The 18,880-nt window shown below is 45.2% G+C and overlaps 1 protein-coding gene across 2 annotated transcripts in view; it reads right to left on the bottom strand.

Annotated features, from left to right (window-relative positions):
* The window catches only part of PRKCB (protein kinase C beta), a 215,280-nt gene that overhangs the window by 34,058 nt on the left and 162,342 nt on the right, over nt 1-18,880 (bottom strand). For both annotated transcript variants that reach the window (XM_083152923.1, XM_083152922.1), the window contains exons 8-9: nt 18,390-18,486; nt 5,686-5,832 (exon numbers count right to left, since the gene is read on the bottom strand). In XM_083152923.1, the coding sequence (XP_083009049.1) occupies nt 5,686-5,832; nt 18,390-18,486 (244 nt within the window). The remainder of the gene's footprint in view (nt 1-5,685; nt 5,833-18,389; nt 18,487-18,880) is intronic.

The following is an 18,880-nucleotide window of genomic DNA, read 5'->3' as shown; positions in this document are numbered from 1 at the left end:
AATTCTAGCACCAGACTGGAAAACCTCTCCGCCTTGTTATTGATGTCGACAAAATGCAACTTGCAAGGCTGCGTAACTCTTTGCAGCAGATGTCGTGTGCTGAGGATTCGGGGGGGGGGGGTTTGCTTTCCAAGATCTCATTTTCACTGCATGAGTATCACACCCCAGAAACCTAACCCAGCACCTGCGATTAGCATAATTAGCATATGTAAATGTGAACACTGCATTACTGGTATTTGGTTATGAACGTGGTTACTGGAAAGTCATTTTTTTCAGCAAAAAAAAAATGAATCGGGTTTCGGAAATATAACAGCGTTCCATGTTTTCTGGAAAGGTGTAAAATATCATGTAGGATGGACCACGGCAAAAAAAACGCATTTGTTTCCATCATTTAGAGGATAACAAACACGCATTAGCTGCCGGCACACTTGCAGGGTCTGCTATATTAAGTAATGAAGTAATGAAATCAGAAACAATTTGTAGATTCTCTCTCCCCCCCCCCCCCCCCAAATATATTATTTAACATTATATTTGCAATAATTAACAGTCATAAGCATGAGATTTTTGTGGCTCAACTAAAACTTTATAGCTTTAAGGGCAGTGCAGAAGGTGTAATGGTTAGCATTACTACCTCACAGCACTGAGGTCATGGCTCTGTTTGTATATTCTCCCCACACTTGCGTGGGTTTCCTCCGGGTACTCCGGTTTCCTCCCACAAATATACTGGTACAGATGGAGCCGCTGCCATCCTTGGCCGGCGCTCGCCAGATCCCTTTCAATGGCGAGCGTCGGCGCTAGAGACGCGCGTCCCATTATCAAGGCGGCTGGGCAGCGTCTCCCTGCCCGTCTCCGCTTCAGGGAGACGTTGCCCAGTTCAGGGGGCGAGGGGGACCGGCGGCGATGGTGGGGGAAGCAGCGGGGACCCCCGCCAAGCTCCGTTGCCACGGGGCGCACGCCCCTGGCAGTAGCAGGCCGCTGGCGGGGGATGGCGGTAGAATTGCCATCCCCTGCAAAGATGAGCCCGGCTACATCTGTAGGTTCATTTTCTCCAAACAATATTAACCCTAGAATGTCTGTGTGTGCGTGCACATGTGGTAGGGAATATAGACTGTAAGCTCCACTGGGGCAGGGACTGATGTGAATGTTCAACTATACTCTGTAAAGTGCTGCGGAATATGTGTGTGCTATAAAAGAAACTGGGTACTTCTGTAGTTTCACGGCGCCAGCATGGCGCCGTGCGTCTGAGTCCCCTTGCGGGGCTCGCTTCGCTCGCCCACGCTGCGGGCTCGGTAGGTCGCTACGCTATTTAAAATCAACTCCATGCCAACATGGATAGTGGGGGTATCAACTATCCATGTTGGCATGGAGTTAAGTTACTTTTTTTTACATATTTCGTGGCGAGCGTAGAACCCGGAAGTAGCACGGCGCCATGAAACTACAGAAGTGCCAGAAACTGTTAATAAATAAATAAAATAAATATTAGCTTTGCGGCATAAGTCCTGCCTTCCACCTGGCTGTTTTTCTATTAATTCATGATGTTCTATTCCAATATAACGCAAACAATAGCACGGCCCATAGTATACAGAATTCCCTGGGTGTTACTTGCAGATGAGCTGCACATACCATATCACAGATCCTTATTTACAAAAACTAGTGGCGAGATGCCAATCTATTTTAGGTTACTGACGTCATAATTTTCCTGACTGCAGATGTAGGGGAGAGTTCTTGCGGGGTCTCAAATACGGGGAAAGCCTCAGAGGTTCCAAATACAGGTATAGCTCCCAAGAGTGCCAATATAGGGATAGCCCCCGATCTCCATTAGTACCTTTGCTCATAAACAGACTTTACACACCCACATGGCGTGATGTCTGCAAAACCACTTAACGAGCCTGCACTAATTAATCTGTGACACTTGTTCACCTTGGTGCTAATGAGTATACACAGAGCTACGGATGCAGTGGCACTGGCAGGGGATTTTTTTTCAAGGCCAAGTTCCATTGTGTTTCCTCTAGAACTTGTACGTATTTAGTAGTAGTTTGTTTATTTATAAGGCGCCACAAAGTGTCTGCAGCGCCGTACATAGCAAACAAAAAAACAAATTACAAGGTAACGTACAGGGTGTGTTGATAAAATACAGCATAAATAGGGGTATAGTTAGTAGAACTAAAATCAGCATCAGTTCAGACGTAGGTGTCGAAATTGTCGAGGAGACTGAATATGAAGTAGAGAAAGGGAAGAACAGGGCAGGAGCGCTGGTGAGGTAAAGAGGTAGGGTGAGTACGTGAGGAAGGGGGGCCCTACTCATAAGAGTTAACAGACTAAAAGGAGGTGGGTGGACGAACAAAAAACATTAGAATAAGTAGGAAGGGATGGGAACGGATGGAGGGTTAGGGCAGGCAGGATAGGAGGAGCGAAAGACGTTAGGAGGAGGAGGGATAGGCTAGTCGGAAGAAGTGGGTTTTGAGGGAGCGCTTGAAGGAGGTAAGGGAATCAGAAAGCCTGATGGGTGGCGGGAGGTTGTTCCAGTGCAGGGGGGCAGCGCGAGAGAAGTCTTGGACACGGGAGTGGGAGGAGGTGATTAGGTGAGAGGTCAGGCGGCGGTCAGCAGCGGAGCAAAGAGGACGGGATGGAGTGTGGATAGAGATCAGTGAAGAGAGGTAAGGAGCGGTGGAGGAGGAGAGAGCCTTGTAGGTGTGGTGAGGAGTTTAAAGAGAACTCGGAAAGGAATGGGGAGACAGTGAAGAGATAGACAGAGGGGGAGGCGGAGGTAGAGTGGTGGGAGAGGAAGATGAGCCTAGCAGCGGCGTTAAGAATGGATTTGAGAGATCACAAGAGATGGGAGATGACAAGAGAGTAAATGAGACTTTTGGTTGAGTCAGTGGAGAGGAATGGTCTGATGCACGAGATGTTGCGGAGGTGAAAGCGGCAAGACTGAGAGAGCACGAATTTGGGGGGTGAAAGAGAGGGAGGAGTCAATGATGACACCGAGGTAGTGCGTTTGGTGGGTGGAGGTGATCTGGGTTTCACCAATGCTGATGGAGATAGTGGGAGAAGAGCGGGATGTTCGGGGGATGGAAGATTAGAAGTTCAGTTTTAGCCATGTTTAGTTTCAGGAAGCGTTAGGTCATCCAGGCTGAGATGGCATTCGAAGACTTTGGATAGGAGTGATGGGGATAGGTCGGGTTAGGAGAGATAGATTAGGGTATCATCAGCATAAAGGTGGTAATGGAAGCCGTAGGAGCGGATGAGGGTGCCCAGAGAGGTGGTGTAGAGGGAGAAGAGGAGAGGGCCAAGGACTGACCCCTGGGGAACACCGACTGGCTGCGGGGTAGTAGTAGAGGAGGAGCTCGGAGTGGAGACGGAGAAGGAGCGATCAGAGAGGTAGGAGGTGAACCAGGAGAAGACCGTGCCAGTGAAGCCAAAGGAGCGGAGGGTGTTGAGCAGGAGAGGGTGGTCAACAGTGTCAAAGGCAGCCGACAGATCAACCTGGATGAGGATAGAGAAGAGGCCTTTGGATTTAGCCGATAGTAGATCGTTAGTGACTTTGGTCAGGGCAGTTTCAGTGGAATGTAAAGGGCAAAACCCGGATTGGAGGGGGTCTAGAATGCAGTTAGGAGTAAGGTGGCTAAGGAGACGATTATAGGCCAGACGTTCTAGGAGCTTGGAGGCAAAAGGGAGGAGGGAGATGGGCCTGTAGTTGGACGGAGAGTTGGGGTCCAGATTTTTTTTTTGAGAATTGGGGAGACAAGAGCGTGTTTGAAGGAGGAGGGGAAGATCCCAGAGAATAGTTAAAGATTAAAATTTATTCCTTTCCCGGCATCTCTGAATTGCTCTTTAGAGGGTACCAATTAACTGAGATGGTGACTGCAAAGTGTGGAAAACCGGTCAGAACACTGCCACCTTGTGGCCACCAAGATATTCCCTGATACGCGGAAAATGTGCAATGTTGGTGCACCGCAATTCAACCCAATGGCCGAAACGGCACACAGCTGCCACTATTTGAACTGTGCCCTATGAGAAAGTTATTAGCATTAATCTATTTGATAATATACTAGGGTATAGAACAAGATAAATAATAAATAAACGACACGCCGGCAGTGGGGGTTGAAGGACAAACCTTTACTTGTGTTTTGGGGGCAATAATACTTTGCAGACACAAAAGTGTTCTTTCAGCGGTTTGCTGGCTTACAAAGGATGCGAGTGCCAGGCTGGAAGCCGGCTAAATGTATCACCTCAGTGGAGTTTTAAAGGATTGTGTTTGAAGTCCCTGTGGGTGTTCGGGGGTCAAGTGAACTCAACAATCCAAAGGAAGTATTGATATTTATTTCCTAAGCTGCTCACAAGCTTCCCCCCCTCTCCCTGGGCTGCCGCTGGGAGGAAGAACATCTTTGAAACAGAGACAAATGAAAGTTTCCTTGCTGCAGCTGTCTGCAGACAAGGAGGGAGAAAGCTGGCGAGCGAACAAAGGAAAGAGAACACAACCACTCCAGTATAAGGAGAGAGTGTGAGAGAGAGAGAGAGAGAGAGAAAGAGAGACAGAGAGAAAAAGAGAGAAAAAAGAGAGAGAGTGCGGGGCAATAGCTGCAGAGCACAAATATTACACACTCACTGTGTATATAATTGTGGCACTTATCCGATTTCCTAACACCAGTAACCTGAATAGAAAGCAGGGATTGGGGGCCTTGCTGGGAATTCTGTATTAACCGATGGAGACGACCAATCACCAGCACAGCAGTGCGGAGAGCAAACAAAGCAATATTACTTAATGGGGTTTCTCACCTACAAATTACATCCGCAATCTACAGCTATTGAAGTGGCAGTCCCCTGAGCGCACATTATATATATATATTACAATACAGACAAATAATTCCTCCACATCACCATCTAATGCTAACCGAACTTCCCATGCATGTTGTCATTTCCTCTATGTCCTGCGAGGAGATGATGATGTGATGCAGTAGAGGGTAGGAAATCTAACATCTGATTGGTTACACTGGGTTGGACTATTGGCCCACATACTGTAGGTCTCTAGCAGAGTGCGGATTGTACTGTCGACCGACTTAGGGTGACAGTAATTAGGTCAACAGGCAGCAAGGTTGACAGGGTTCTAGGTCGATATGGGTGAAGGTCGACAGGTGTCTAGGTCGATATGGGGTTAGGTTGACAAATGCATTATGTCGACATGGGTTTTTTCACAGTTTTTTTTGACCCGAATGTCGACACATTGACATGGACACAGTTGGAAGTCAACCGCAGCCGTTTGAATCGGTCGCGATGCTTCGGGCACGGTGCCTAGCTGCGCTCGGCACACTATTTTATTCTCCCACCACACCCTAGTGAATGGTAGGGCATGAAATTCCACATGTCGGCTCAAAGAACAGTGAAAAAAACAATGTCGACCTCGTGACCTGTCGCCCTAATCCATGTCGAAGTAACGCATTTGTCGTCCTAAAACCATGTCGACCTTCATCCATGTCGACCTAGAACCCTGTTGACCTTGTTGCCTGTCGACCCAACTAATGACTGTCAACCTAAGTCGGGTCGACAATACGACCGTATCCCCTCCAGCAGATCCCTGGCTACAACAAAGATGTTGGAGTAGCTGTCCTTACGGCAGCCTTGGAATGGTCACTGAGGTCTCCCTGAACCGACTCTACCCACAGACCCCTGGCTTGTGTTACTCACCTTTCCAAAGCTTCCCTTTCCCAGCACCTTCAGGAAGTTGAAATCTGAGACTTTGACGCGGTCTCGGTTTCCGTTGCTGTCGATTTTGGACACTGGATTTCCCACCTTCTCCTCTGCGGCTTTGGCCCCAGGTCCAATTTTAGCTCTCTGCAAGGTAAGAGGAGACCAATGACCCACAGACACAATAAATTCTTCTACCCATACACAGTAATATACATAACTGGCTACAAAGGACACTTTCCTGTGACTCATTCAGATAATAGACACACACAGACACACACACCGCAGTTTACTGAGTGCCTGAGACGCTGGCCGACGCCCATCCAAACACCTGTCACCCCTCACTATCATGTAGCGAAAACACACCCCCTCGCATGCCTCCGCTACACAACCAATCATTCCATGGATGCCGACCATCAAAAGATTTCTCCTGCCTTCACAAATAACAGTCAGTCTGAGCTGATTTTATTGGGTGTGCCTGGCCATAGACGGGACAGACGGCTGATGTCACCAGCCCGCCCCCGGCAGGCATCCGTCTGCCCGCACTCCCATGGGAACACCCATAAAACACTGGGCGTTCCCACGGGCGAGCCCCATAACCGTCCGCCTGGATGTTCGTAAACGGCTCGGTGACTATGCAATCACTGAAGCTATTCGCAAAAGGGACCTGCACATGTGCATAATAGACCGTGTGCAGTCCCCAAAACACCAGGACAGGGCTGAACTCGCTATGTAGCGAGTGAATTAGAACGGCCCCCAGAGTGGGGTAAGACTGTTGATGTAAAACATGACTGAAAAGCACCGAATAAACAGAGCACTGCATTTGCTAACCGTTACAGGAACACATTTGCAAGCAGATGTATTAAGCTTTAACAAGAGATAAATGCAAGGGTGATAAGGAGAGATAAACGTCCAGCCAATCCTGCTAACTGCCATGTCACAGGCTGGGTTTGAAAAAGTCAGTAAGGAGCTGATTGGCTGGAGGTTTTTCTCTCCTTATCACCCTTGCATTTATCTCTTGTTAAGGCTTAATACATCTGCCCCTCTCTTTGATTGGTATGTCACTTCCAATGGTTGTGCCAAGAATTTCTATTTGAATGGGGAAGTTGAGTTTGTCCGATCGCAGCCCCCTTCCTGTGGTTTCCAGCTGTTGCTATATACTGTACAATGCATGGTTGCCATTCTCTTCTACTGTACAATTAATAAATACATTTCTTTCTTAAAAAACTAAAAATGAACATCTGCCTGACGTTGGCACTTAATGTAAATTAGATAAAGGGGACAATCAAGCAAGCTTTCTACTGGCTGCTGTAACACACACACACACACACACACACACACACACACACACACACACAGTGTGTGTTACAGCAGTGGCCGACCCAATGCATTTTGACATAAATAGGGTCACCCTAGTAACCATATCCAGCAATGAACGGGTATGGATCATTGGATAGACAGCCACTACTGTAGGTATACAAGCATTAGGTCGGCACCACTAGGCCTACATGCAATAAGGTCGATATGACTGAAGATCGACATGCAGGAAGGTCAACTTGACTGATGGTCAACATGGGTTAGGTCAACACAAGCATAAGGTCGACATCGGGAAGGTCGACAGTCAAAAGGTCAACATGGGAGCTTTCAATTTTTTTGTCCTCAATGTCGACACAGTCGATATGGACACTGAAACATAGCACCGATGTACGCGCCATGCTTCGGGCTCGACGCCTCGATACGCTCGGCACACTATTCTATTCTCCCACCACACCCTAGTGGATGGTAGGGCATGAAATACCGACTGTCGACACATGTCGGCTCAAAAAAAAACCATGTCGACCTTAATGCATGTCGAGCTAGTGACCATATCCCCAATGAATTTGCCAATCTCTCATATTGTATTCCCAGATTTACTTTTAGGGGAGAGAAAAAAGTATATAGCTGGCACCAGCAATGTAATGGATATGTAAGTTCTCAGCTCAGCATTCAAGGATCTTATTTTTTTATATATATATATATATATATTATCCCCCACATTTGACATTTCTCTGGCTTAAAAAAAACATGTGTTCAGCTGGATTACCGCCCTGTTAAAAAGTTTCAAAACCCCTGCTGCGCCTCTCTAATTGCCGCCATGGCAATGTAATTGGCAGGCTGGAGGTTTTGGACGTGGCACAGCCCTGCTTATTTCGGTTTTAATTTTTAGAAGATCTTCCATATTGAGACGGCAGCAGAGGGCTCAGCCTGCCATGAAATTCCATTAGCCTGATTCCGAGCACTTCAATTTGTTTGTCGCTCACAGCTCTGGCAGATAACCGGCTCCTGAGCAATCTCCCAGTCACAGCCCCGGCTAATTGGTTATAGCGAGGCTGTTTGCACCTCCTTTCAAGGTCACCTGCAGACTGTGCTTACAGCACAGAGATATCAGACAACAGGCCAGAGGCAGAGGAAGCGGTGCACCACCTACGGTCTTGCCTTCAACCAAGCGACGCTAGTGGGCCAAGAATTATCCTAACTCATTTTTATGTGCAGAATTCTTTTTTTATGGTGAGGTGGAGGGGGCAGATGGGGGGTCCTGGCATGTTTCAGGAGTGACCCAGTGAGTTATACATCTAGTTCTGCCACAGGCCTCCGCACTTCTTCAGGACACACAAGTGAATAAATAAAGTTCTACATTCAATGCAAGTGAATATATATATATATATATTTATTTTTATTTTTTTTGAAAATGCGCGTGTGTTGCTGAACTGAAAGTGGACCACAGCAACTGGTCATTAACTACGCACTGGGAGCAAATATTGGGGTGCTATAGCATTCCACTTGTTCTGAGGAAGCCGCCGAGAGTCACCACATGCGGGGAAACGCGTTAACCATATTATTGCATCATCCTTCTTTCCACTGCCTCTTGTTCAACAACATACGAAGCTACTGCAGAAGTCCTCCGGAAAAAGCTGTGTTACTATTGGATGAGCACCAGCAGCTGGGAGGTGCGGTCTAGCGAGCACAAGTGAGCACAAGCGAGCAAGTAAGGGTCTAGCAAGCACAAGCGAACAAATAAAAGGTTACTTTTAAAATGTCTGGCCAGACAGTAAAACTCCATATATTTCTTCTTTCCACTGGAGGACTGTGTACTAACAAGGAGGGGAGACCGTTAGCTAAATGGATGGATATGAAGAGAAGAATTAATTTCTTCTGCACTAACAAAGAACATTTTATATGTTTTACATGTTGAATGTATGTTTTTAGTTTGTCACTGGCCGGTGAAAATCACTACAGTATATTGAATAACACATTGTGTAATTAATTGTTAAACGTTTCTCCTAGCGCAGTTTTTATGTTATTTTTTTGTCTTTTATGCTATAGCATTCAGTATTAAAAAAATTAAAAACATAATAATAATAATAATAATGAAAGCTAATATTTGAAAGTAAGGATAGTTTTGCAGACACTGTTGGCTTCTGACTGTCACAAAAGGAATAAAAAGTCTACTTCCCCTTAAATGTAACTTTAGGGTAGAGACTAACTAGGGTCCTCATGCCCTTTGATTTCGTTTTCAAAAGACATATTCCGCCTTTACAGAGAGCAAGCCTGTAAGTAATAAGCGTCTGTACTGTTTTATCAAGACAAATTGGTTTGGAAGCCTAGAACATGGCAGGAAGCAGCATTTCAACCCTGGCTTCCACTGTATCCGCAGTAATACATATATACACACATACACATATATAGTATATATGAATGATAAAAATATATGAAGAAAAAAAAAACCCTTGTTATCATTTATCAAGGCTGGAGCAGGAACTTCAAACGCCCATCATCTGACGAGCTGCCGGGAGCTGCTGCTGCTTAAATAATGTTCCTGGGGATTAGAGACAGGAGAAACGGAGAACGGAGAGTGATCTGACGAGCTGCTGAGCGGAGTCCCTAGCTGCAACTTCCCCCGAATGAAATATTCATCTGTGATGACTTCTGACAGGGCTTGCAAATCCACAGTAAAACACTAGCAGCTTTGTAAGGCAGTGGATACGAAGGTCTCGGTTTCAGAGGGAGCGAGAACAGATTCCGGCTACACAGTACAATTTGTAAAATTCTCCAATATTCCATCAGAGTGCAGTCATCTAATACCCATGGAGAGACATCTTGGTGGCAAATACAACAATCATGACAAAGCAGGTCACCAATACAATGGTGACAACATGGCGGCACTAGGCAGCCATTTTGTGGCCTGGACCAAGAGTCGTGCCTGCAGTCCATCAGATTACCATTGTTGTAGCAGCATGGCAAGCTATCCATGTACTGGACTAAAAAGGATGTGGCTGCAGCAGTGGCGTATACATTTTTTCATTACTTACCACCTCAGTCTCCCCCATCAGCAGGATCAGCACAAATCACTGGGACAATGGCGTGGCATAGATTTTCCCAGTGTTTTATGCTTGTACCATTTTACCGGAGACCTGCACGTTTTCCAGTGCGTACTTCCTGGAGACTTGCGATGTAGCCTAGAGTGGAGGGGGTACAAGTGGATTCCAATTGATAAAGCCGCCCAGTGTGCGGCGAAACGCGTCTTGAGGATCCACAAGCTCCAGCCGTCAATCAGTGCAAACTGAGGGGACCCAGCACATCGTGCATTTAGCACTCAGCAAACCCCCAGCACGGAGATTTCTGCAGCGGTGCCTGTAAATCCCGGCAGGCGCTGATATTCGGCCACACACGGCCTCCTGCCCGGCTCACCACAGCTCCCTCTCTCCATCAAGCCTGGATAGCCTAACCCGGTTATACACTCCGGCGGCTCAGCAGGGAGACGCTGCAGACGCTACGGAGCAAATGTGGACATTGCTCATTCACTAAAAGTGTGCCAGCCAGCTATTCAACCGAAGCGGCAATTCAACACAAATTTGGACTGCAAGCTACCCCTATACAAAAGGGAGGCTCATACCTGCACACGTAAGTGAGCTACAAAATAAAAATTGTTCCTTGCTACTTGTCACACATTTAGTAATAAGGGACTTTCTGGGACTCTAATAACCACAGGTGCTAATTAACCCAGTGTGGACAGTAACATCTTAGTACAGACCATTGAGTCTCTACATTAAAACAAAGGTTCCAAATTGATCAAACTACATAAATGTGAGACCAACATCAAGTGGAAACTCAACACTAGCTATATATGCGTACCTTTGATGTTTGCTACAGTGCATAATTTTATGCTCATTTGAGCAGATTTTCTCATTTTCTTTACTTAATTTATTTTATTAATTTTTTAATTTTTATCATTCTTCTTGATATATATATATATTTTCTTAAATTTCATGTGTATATTTTTCATGTTTTATAATAAAACTTTTTTACATATTTGTATATGCAATTGGTTAATTTTCTATATCCAGAGCGCCTTGTGGTAATTTTTTCTAACAAATGGACACTGCACACAGGCCCCTTTCCCTCCTAATACATCCCTGGACTGCACACTATAAATTTACTGGAAACTAGCACAACACTTCTAGTGAGCAAAAGGCTGCATTGTCATGCACATTCCAACTCACAAAATGGCCGCCTCCACAGAGTGCAGACAACAAGGGCACGTTAAACTCAGTATTATGTTCTATTAACTACATTTAACCACAGGCAACAATCTCCATAGCCAGAAAATGGTAACTAATACAACACCAGTACAAAATTCAATATTCAACGCGACAAGATTTGTGATTGTGAAGAAAGCAGCGTCTATGTTACGCCGCATTCCTGAATAGCTCTATATGAGAAAGTGTACAAAAATAGTTTTTTCTTCATAAATGTGACTAAGACATGATGACCAACAATGAGTAGGTCCTGTTACTTTGTGAAAATTCACCAAAACATCTGGTTGCCATGGCAGCCTTTCAGATATTTCTAAAACATCATCTAATGCTCCATAATAATGCATCAGTCATTCATTCTCACCGAAACTATTAAACATTCCCTCGTCCTCAATTCACTCTTGTCCTCAGGAGACTCTAGCTAAGAAGAAACGTGGCTACAGCTTAGACAGGCATTTTCCAGTCATATTAAACAATCCACATAAATACATTTGTATTAACCCCTTTTCGCTCATTATAAACAAGGGATGACTTCTTTAGACGTTCTCCAGCCTAAAATTGAACCCCATTCCTCCCATTGAAGAAGGATTCAAATAAAATAAAATAAAGCAGCTGAGACGAGCCTCCTGTCCTTTTCTTCTTTTCTCCACTAGGGGGCAGAGGGATGACCTTGGGCATACCATAGAGAGGAAAGTCTGGACACCAAACAGTTCATTTTAATTACCTAGTCGACCAGGGCTTCCTCTACCCTATACCCTACTCCAAGGCCAGCAAGTAAAGTTAGCAAGCCCATGACTAGGAGCAAGAAAGAAAAAAAAAAAAAAAAGAGAGGAGGAAGAAAGGCCAGCACACACACAAAGGCCAAGTACATAGAAAACAGATGTCACACAAACCACTGAAGCCAGGTGTGTCAGGGTGGACACTTTGCCCCCATGGTGTAGAAGAAAAGGATTTAATATGGTAAAATATTAATCCTGCTTTCTACTTCCTACAATAGCGGCACAAGGATCACCTTTGGACATCCTAAAGTTGACCTCCTATGGAAGGAAACATTCCTGGGCTGAAAGAAGAACCTTTCCTATCTGAGTATGGATCAGGATTGGAGCACAGATACTGAAACAGAAGATTTGGCTGCAGAGTCAGATGCAGAGCATCAATGGAGAGGCCCAGAAGACTTGCATACCACACCTGTCATATTTAATCAAGAGCCAGGATAAAAGGATTGTCCAAGCAAGATTCTGGTGTCCCTTTGACAAAGCCGCTTTTCATAACTGCTGCATCCTTTTTGAAATTGCATGGTGCCATAGACAGTCCAAACGGTGAAATCTGAATCGGGTAGTGATCTTAATGAACAGCAAAACCTGTGGAAACGCCGGTGGCGAACTTAGATGGGGATGTGTAAATGGTCATCCTGGATGGCCAAATATTCCATAAAATCACTTGGTTGCCCTTAGCCCGAATTATGGAGCAGAGACAATACACAAATAACGGTTCAGCAGTTTCAAATAGATCATGGGCTGAAATGAGATGTCTGTCTTCTGTACCAGGACAAAGCTGGCATAGTAGCCTCTACTTCTTTAAGACAGGGGGCTGCTATGATGACCTTGGAGGTTAGAAGGGAGTCAATTGACTCCCTGAGAGCTTGTTTTTCCTGGATCTGTTGGAAATCCTGTGGGAGAAAACGTGCTGGAGGAAGGTTCTGAAAGGACAATGGGATTTTTCAGACCTGATCGATGCGGTGTGAATTTGCAAGGCGGATGATTATCGAACGTATAGATCGTAGCAAGCATCTGTTAGGCCAAAAGTCCAGCATTGATTCTGATTGCTAGCCCTTCGCAAGTTGATTGATGGGTAGCCGCCATTTGTGCATGTCACCAGTCGATTTTTGGGAGAGTCAGAAAAACAAAGGCATACCCAGGTGTTTGCAGGGAGGGCATGGGATGAAGTTCCGGGGCTCAATCACCCGGTTTTTATCGCACAGGTAGAGTAGGTCCTGGGTTATGCACATACTGGGAAAATCAGTTAATTAAGAGTGAGTTGCGTATGGATTTGCAGCTAGCCGCTGATCAGTGTGATTTTCGTAAGCCAATCGCAGACTTGCACAGGGTGGGTTTTCAAACTTGGCTCAGCGGCAGCTTTCTGATTGAAGGGCTCTGCTAAATCGTCCATCAGCGATCAGGTCTGAATAATCCCCAATGTGTACGCCAAGCATCTGTTATGGTTCCCAAACAAACTTTGGCAAAAAAAAGAAAAGCCAGCCTCCCACACTGGGGTTCCCCAGGTGGAGTCCTGGCCCATCATCTGTCTGTTGGATCAATGCTGCTGTCCTCTGAGTCCTTGTAGGAAAATGGTCTTGCACAGGTTGGGAGTTTACCCCATGCTTTGGGTGCATGCCCAAACAACCCGACTACGGGGCGACTGAGTCTAGGAAAAAAATTAACTAGACTGTTTGAATTCCCACCAGGCCACACGACGAAGGAAAGTCATCTTGGGTCCTCCAACTCTGAACCAAATAGGACCTCTCCTGACCAGGGAAAGTCTCAAGTCTTCTTAGAAGCCATGTCAGCCTATCAGGAAGCTTTGCAGGGCTTTCCTGGTTGCCATTTTCTCCACAGGGGCAGAGGAATCCTGATCAAGTACAGGTTCCTCAGCTACATAATACAGGATGCTACATTCTTGGAAGATTTCTCTCCCCTTCGGAAATAAAAGTCAGTCTGAACTGACTTATTTCCATTGGAGTCTGCCGAACAGCATCCCGCCCCCAGAAGGCATTGGTCCGCCTGTGTTCCCAGGGGAACGCCTATCATTTTTATGGGGACGCCCATAAAACGCGTTTCACTCCAGCCACCCCACTCCCTCCCCTACCCGAGCAAACACCATGGCGACTTTAATACTCGCTGAAGGTGTTGGCAGTCTGGACAATGAGCAAATACACCCCCCATCATCAGAACGGGGATAAATTTGGCCCTTTCCAAGTCAACATGAATCACTCCCAAAGTGACGCAAGCACTCTGCCTTCCCAGTGACAGAAGCATTGCCCTCCTGACAAATGGACATGAACCTCTCATGTGTTCCTTTGATCTTATTTTCTTTTTACGTTGAAATATTTGGGACTCTTTGAAGACCCTTGGAAGCTTTTCAGAACAGCTTTCTACTTTCAGTATGGAATTCTCTCATCGCCAAGACCAGCTTTGGAAGTTATTTTTATCATCCATAGATACATTTTTTTTGTAACTGAGAAAAATAGGGCAGAGGGAGACAGAACGCATCTTCCAGCATTGCAGAGAAAATTCTTCTCCGCCGGTCGCTCCCTGACCCTCTCTCTATCTGATGAGCGGCTGATTGGGTGCAGCGGACACAGCTGGGAGACTCGGCCCAACTGATGAGCAGGTCCCGGCAGCAAAACAGATAAATCAATGGAAAATGAACTCATCAAGGAGACAGGATTGACAGGCTACCTCCAGCTGCACTCTCACAACCGGCCTGTGACCTCTACGGCATGTAGCTGGAGATGCGCTCTTAAAATAGATGAACAGTAATCAAATATTGATATCTATTCTGGCTCCATTAAGCCAGATGTGGGTGTGTACGCAATACGACATTGCAAAGTTGTACACTAAAAGCACTTGTAGAGGAACTACACATAGATGCCACACAGCGCCATGGCCACTGCCATAAACCGATCTGGGGCTATACGGTATATGTCTTACGGCAACAATGCAACATCTCAACTGGTGCCAAGATGCCTAATAATAACAAAAACATTCATGGAATTTAATCCCCCAGGGTTATCAAATTAGCCCCAAAGGAAGCCCAACACTGGCACTTGTAAACAAAAATCCCCTATGTTCCCTGTTTACTCAATTACGGCCATGAAACACATAGGCTGAGCAATTTATCCCAGATACTGTAAATAGGTCATTTTTTGGTAGATTAAAAAAAAAAAGAAAAAAAAAGAAAAAAGGGGTACAATTGAACTGCACGGAAAAAAAACCCACCATAAAACTTTCCATTGGAATCCGGATGATAGGTCAACAGTCAATAGATGACGATGACCATGGTCAACAGACACAAGGTTGACCATTTACTGTCGACCCTGTGATCCACATCCAATTTCCTTGGTCTAAGCAAGTTATGCAATTGGATGGGGGCTGGGAAGGATTAATTGTTTAATCTTCACATGCAGGGGGTTTTGGCAGCTCAATAACGAAATAATTAAATAAAAAAAATAAAAAGTTTGGCTTTTTTTATTTTTAAACGAAGAACATTTTTTATTTTAAAGGCTCCTTCTAGAACCGTACGGTTTGGATGTACGTATAATATGTGATAGGTGGACTATTTCGTATATTGAAACCTGCATCAAGCAATTGGCAAAGGATCGCTCAACAGAAAGGTTTAAAAATGAAAAACAAAAACACAACACCAAACAAACAGACACACACACACACCCACACCAATATCTAACTTTTCTCCATTAACAACCAGATTGGTGCATCACTGTTCACTTAATTGGGAGGTGTTAAACAAAATGTAAAGGTGCCCATACAGGGTGCAAAATACATGCGGTACGCTAAAACAGTGTGCAATTTTTACCTAGATGCAATCTAGCACAAAAAGTACTGCAAATATTTTTGGTACTTTGCAATATTGTGACCCTATAGAAACACGGTGCGATGTGAACGGCAACTAAAAAGATCAAAATGCATGCAACCATCACACCGTGTATGGGCACCATAATAATGACAAATGGATAATATTAAATACATAGCAAAATAAATGTGAATGTTTTTAGGAATATCCCCATAGCCACTTTTATATGGTTAGTGCAAGCACAGAAGCTTCCCCCCCATGTCACTACCATGTGTACATTATACAGGCATACACTACAAGGAATAAAGTCATAATAAAGAATCAGGAAGAGGGGAAATGCTTGGTTACTAATTATGCTTATTGTAGCTAGTGGTTTCACCTAATGGGTACCTTGTTCCTCATACTACTCAACGTTTTTAATGAAAGTTTGCTATTGTGAAAATGAAGTGTGATCAGCTCCTGGCAAAACACCAGATCCCAGGGATGTCAGACATGTGTAGGACTACTGTACATAGCCGCAGAGTCAAATCTGATAGTTATAAAGCCCTGTATTACATCCAGAGGCTTCTAGTGACTGCCCGCCATCTGTAACAGCACAATCACTGCTTCGCATAACGCCATAAAATTGCGCGCCTGCCAATGCTGTGGTATTACCATCACCAAGAATGGCAGACTATACAACACTCCTCATCTTCATCTAGCTATGATAGTGAACTCACTGCTCACTATAACTCCCAAGCTATTATACCACACTCACTGCTCACCATCACGCTAGATTATCACACGCATGATCATGTTCTAACATCACACTCGGATTATCACACTCAATGTTCACTATAATTGACAAGCTATATTAGCACACCCACTGCTCATCATTAGCATACTAGAATATCACACTCACTGCTCACCATCATGCTAAATTATCATATCCATCACCAATTTTAACATCACACTGACTGATCACTGAGACTAGAATGATAACACACACTAACCACTGGCATTCACAATCATTCCGCAACCTCACCCTCGCCACCATGCCGCAACCTCACCCTCATTACCATGCATCGTCATCACATTCCCCAATACTGGCCTGCTAGAACCACACATACAGTATACTACTATGAGCAGCGTGCTATAACCTGACATTCACTACTCCCCATCATTGGCAAGATAAAACCTCATGACGGGTGCGGTATGGGTTTACGATAGTCAGGATTTCGACGGTAATTAGAACGATCGGAATCGGTACTGCCGGAACTCCGACAGCGGGGCGAGTGCAAAGAAGCCCCTTGTGGGCTTGCTGTGCACGCCACGGGTTATATTCTCCCTCTATGGTGGCCGTGGACCCCCATGAGGGAGAATAGCCTCTGTAAGTTGAGATTGCTTGAAATGTAGGGCTTTAAACAGGCAAGACTCCAACATCGGTTACATATACCTGCGCAGGTGTATGCTATGCCCCCAAGCCGCGTCAAGTCACTAATTATTAACACTTAGTATATCACTGGCATGCCGCACTGGGCTTCCCAGCTTATGATGGTTTTTTGGGGTGCCGCACCCTGCACCTAGATATAGCGCTAGGGACCCCCAATATACAGAGAAGCCTTGACGCGGCTTGGGGGCATAGCATACACCTGCGCAGGTATATGTAACCAATATCTCTGAATTCTATTATCATGTAGTGTTCTAGATTGGTTACTAGCATTGCTCAGTGTGCTGAGGGAAAAAATGTCTTGTTTTACTTACCCAGTAATTAACCCCTCCCTCATGCACCTGGGAAATGCTACTGAACTAATTGAGCATCTACCACTATCTGTATGTATGTTTATAGAGGCAGAAGGGAGCCCATATTAGGAGATGTGGGTCCTGATATGCCACATGGAGTAGTTTGGGGTTGCTCCAAGGTAGGTAGCTCTTAGTTTGGATATATCAAGTAAGGAGCCATTATCATGTGGCTCCTTGCTAGTTAATCGTAGACCCAATTTAGGGTAACGGTGGTGTGGGGTGCGGTGCTCCTGGACTGGATGGGCTGGGAGGCTTTAGTGCGGCATGCCCTTACATTCTATTAACACTTTTCCCTCACTAACACTATCTCTATCCCATTTTAATTGCATTCATTTATCTCTCTCCTTTTATATAGCTTCGGCTTCCTATCACTAATTATTAACACTTAGTATATCACTGGCATGCCGCACTGGGCTTCCCAGCTTATGATGTTTTTTTGGGGTGCCGCACCCTGCACCTAGATATAGCGCTAGGGACCCCCAATATACAGAGAAGCCTTGACGCGGCTTGGGGGCATAGCATACACCTGCGCAGGTATATGTAACCAATATCTCTGAATTCTATTATCATGTAGTGTTCTAGATTGGTTACTAGCATTGCTCAGTGTGCTGAGGGAAAAAATGTCTTGTTTTAAGACTCCAACATCGGTCTACTGACTGGCATCCGGCACCGCCTAATGTTCACAAACTATTCTCTATGTATAAAAGTGCAATGGAGTGTATTAATTCATGCGTCAAAAGAGTATTTTATGTACAGTACCTCAAACTTCTGCCGCAGCTCCTCATTCCCTTCCTCTCCCTCCGGTGGCACAGGCACATTGAAATATTCACCCTCTTCTTGGCTCAGCAACTTAAACCTAAAGCACAGATAAAACGAGGCAATGAGCATGCACCGCTCTCTAATGAAGCGTATCACAGATACATTTATAGGGGAGGTCTATTTTCCGTTTACAGTTGGTAATACATGTACAATACCAGAGTGAGGGGAACGGCGGAAAGCAATGGCCAATAAAACCACCAAGCTGGGAGCAGTTTGTAAAACCTTTAGATCTGAACACAGGGATCCCAGGAGCATTTGTCGGGGAGCGGGTGGGTAGGGAGTAGTTTGTGAAGGCCGCAGCTCTGACTGATGGATTTAAAAGAGTAACAAATAAATGCAGGCTAGTTCAGAGTTTCTCTCTGTTGCCACTTTAAAACATCAAAGTCACAATGCTTCAGCGGCTTTGAAAAAATGATGGTTTTGAAACCAAC

This window comes from Crinia signifera, chromosome 7 (assembly GCF_055691185.1).
Source record: "Crinia signifera chromosome 7, ASM5569118v1, whole genome shotgun sequence".
Taxonomy (NCBI): Eukaryota; Metazoa; Chordata; class Amphibia; order Anura; family Myobatrachidae; genus Crinia; species Crinia signifera.
This window is presented reverse-complemented; position numbering and strand designations above follow the sequence as displayed.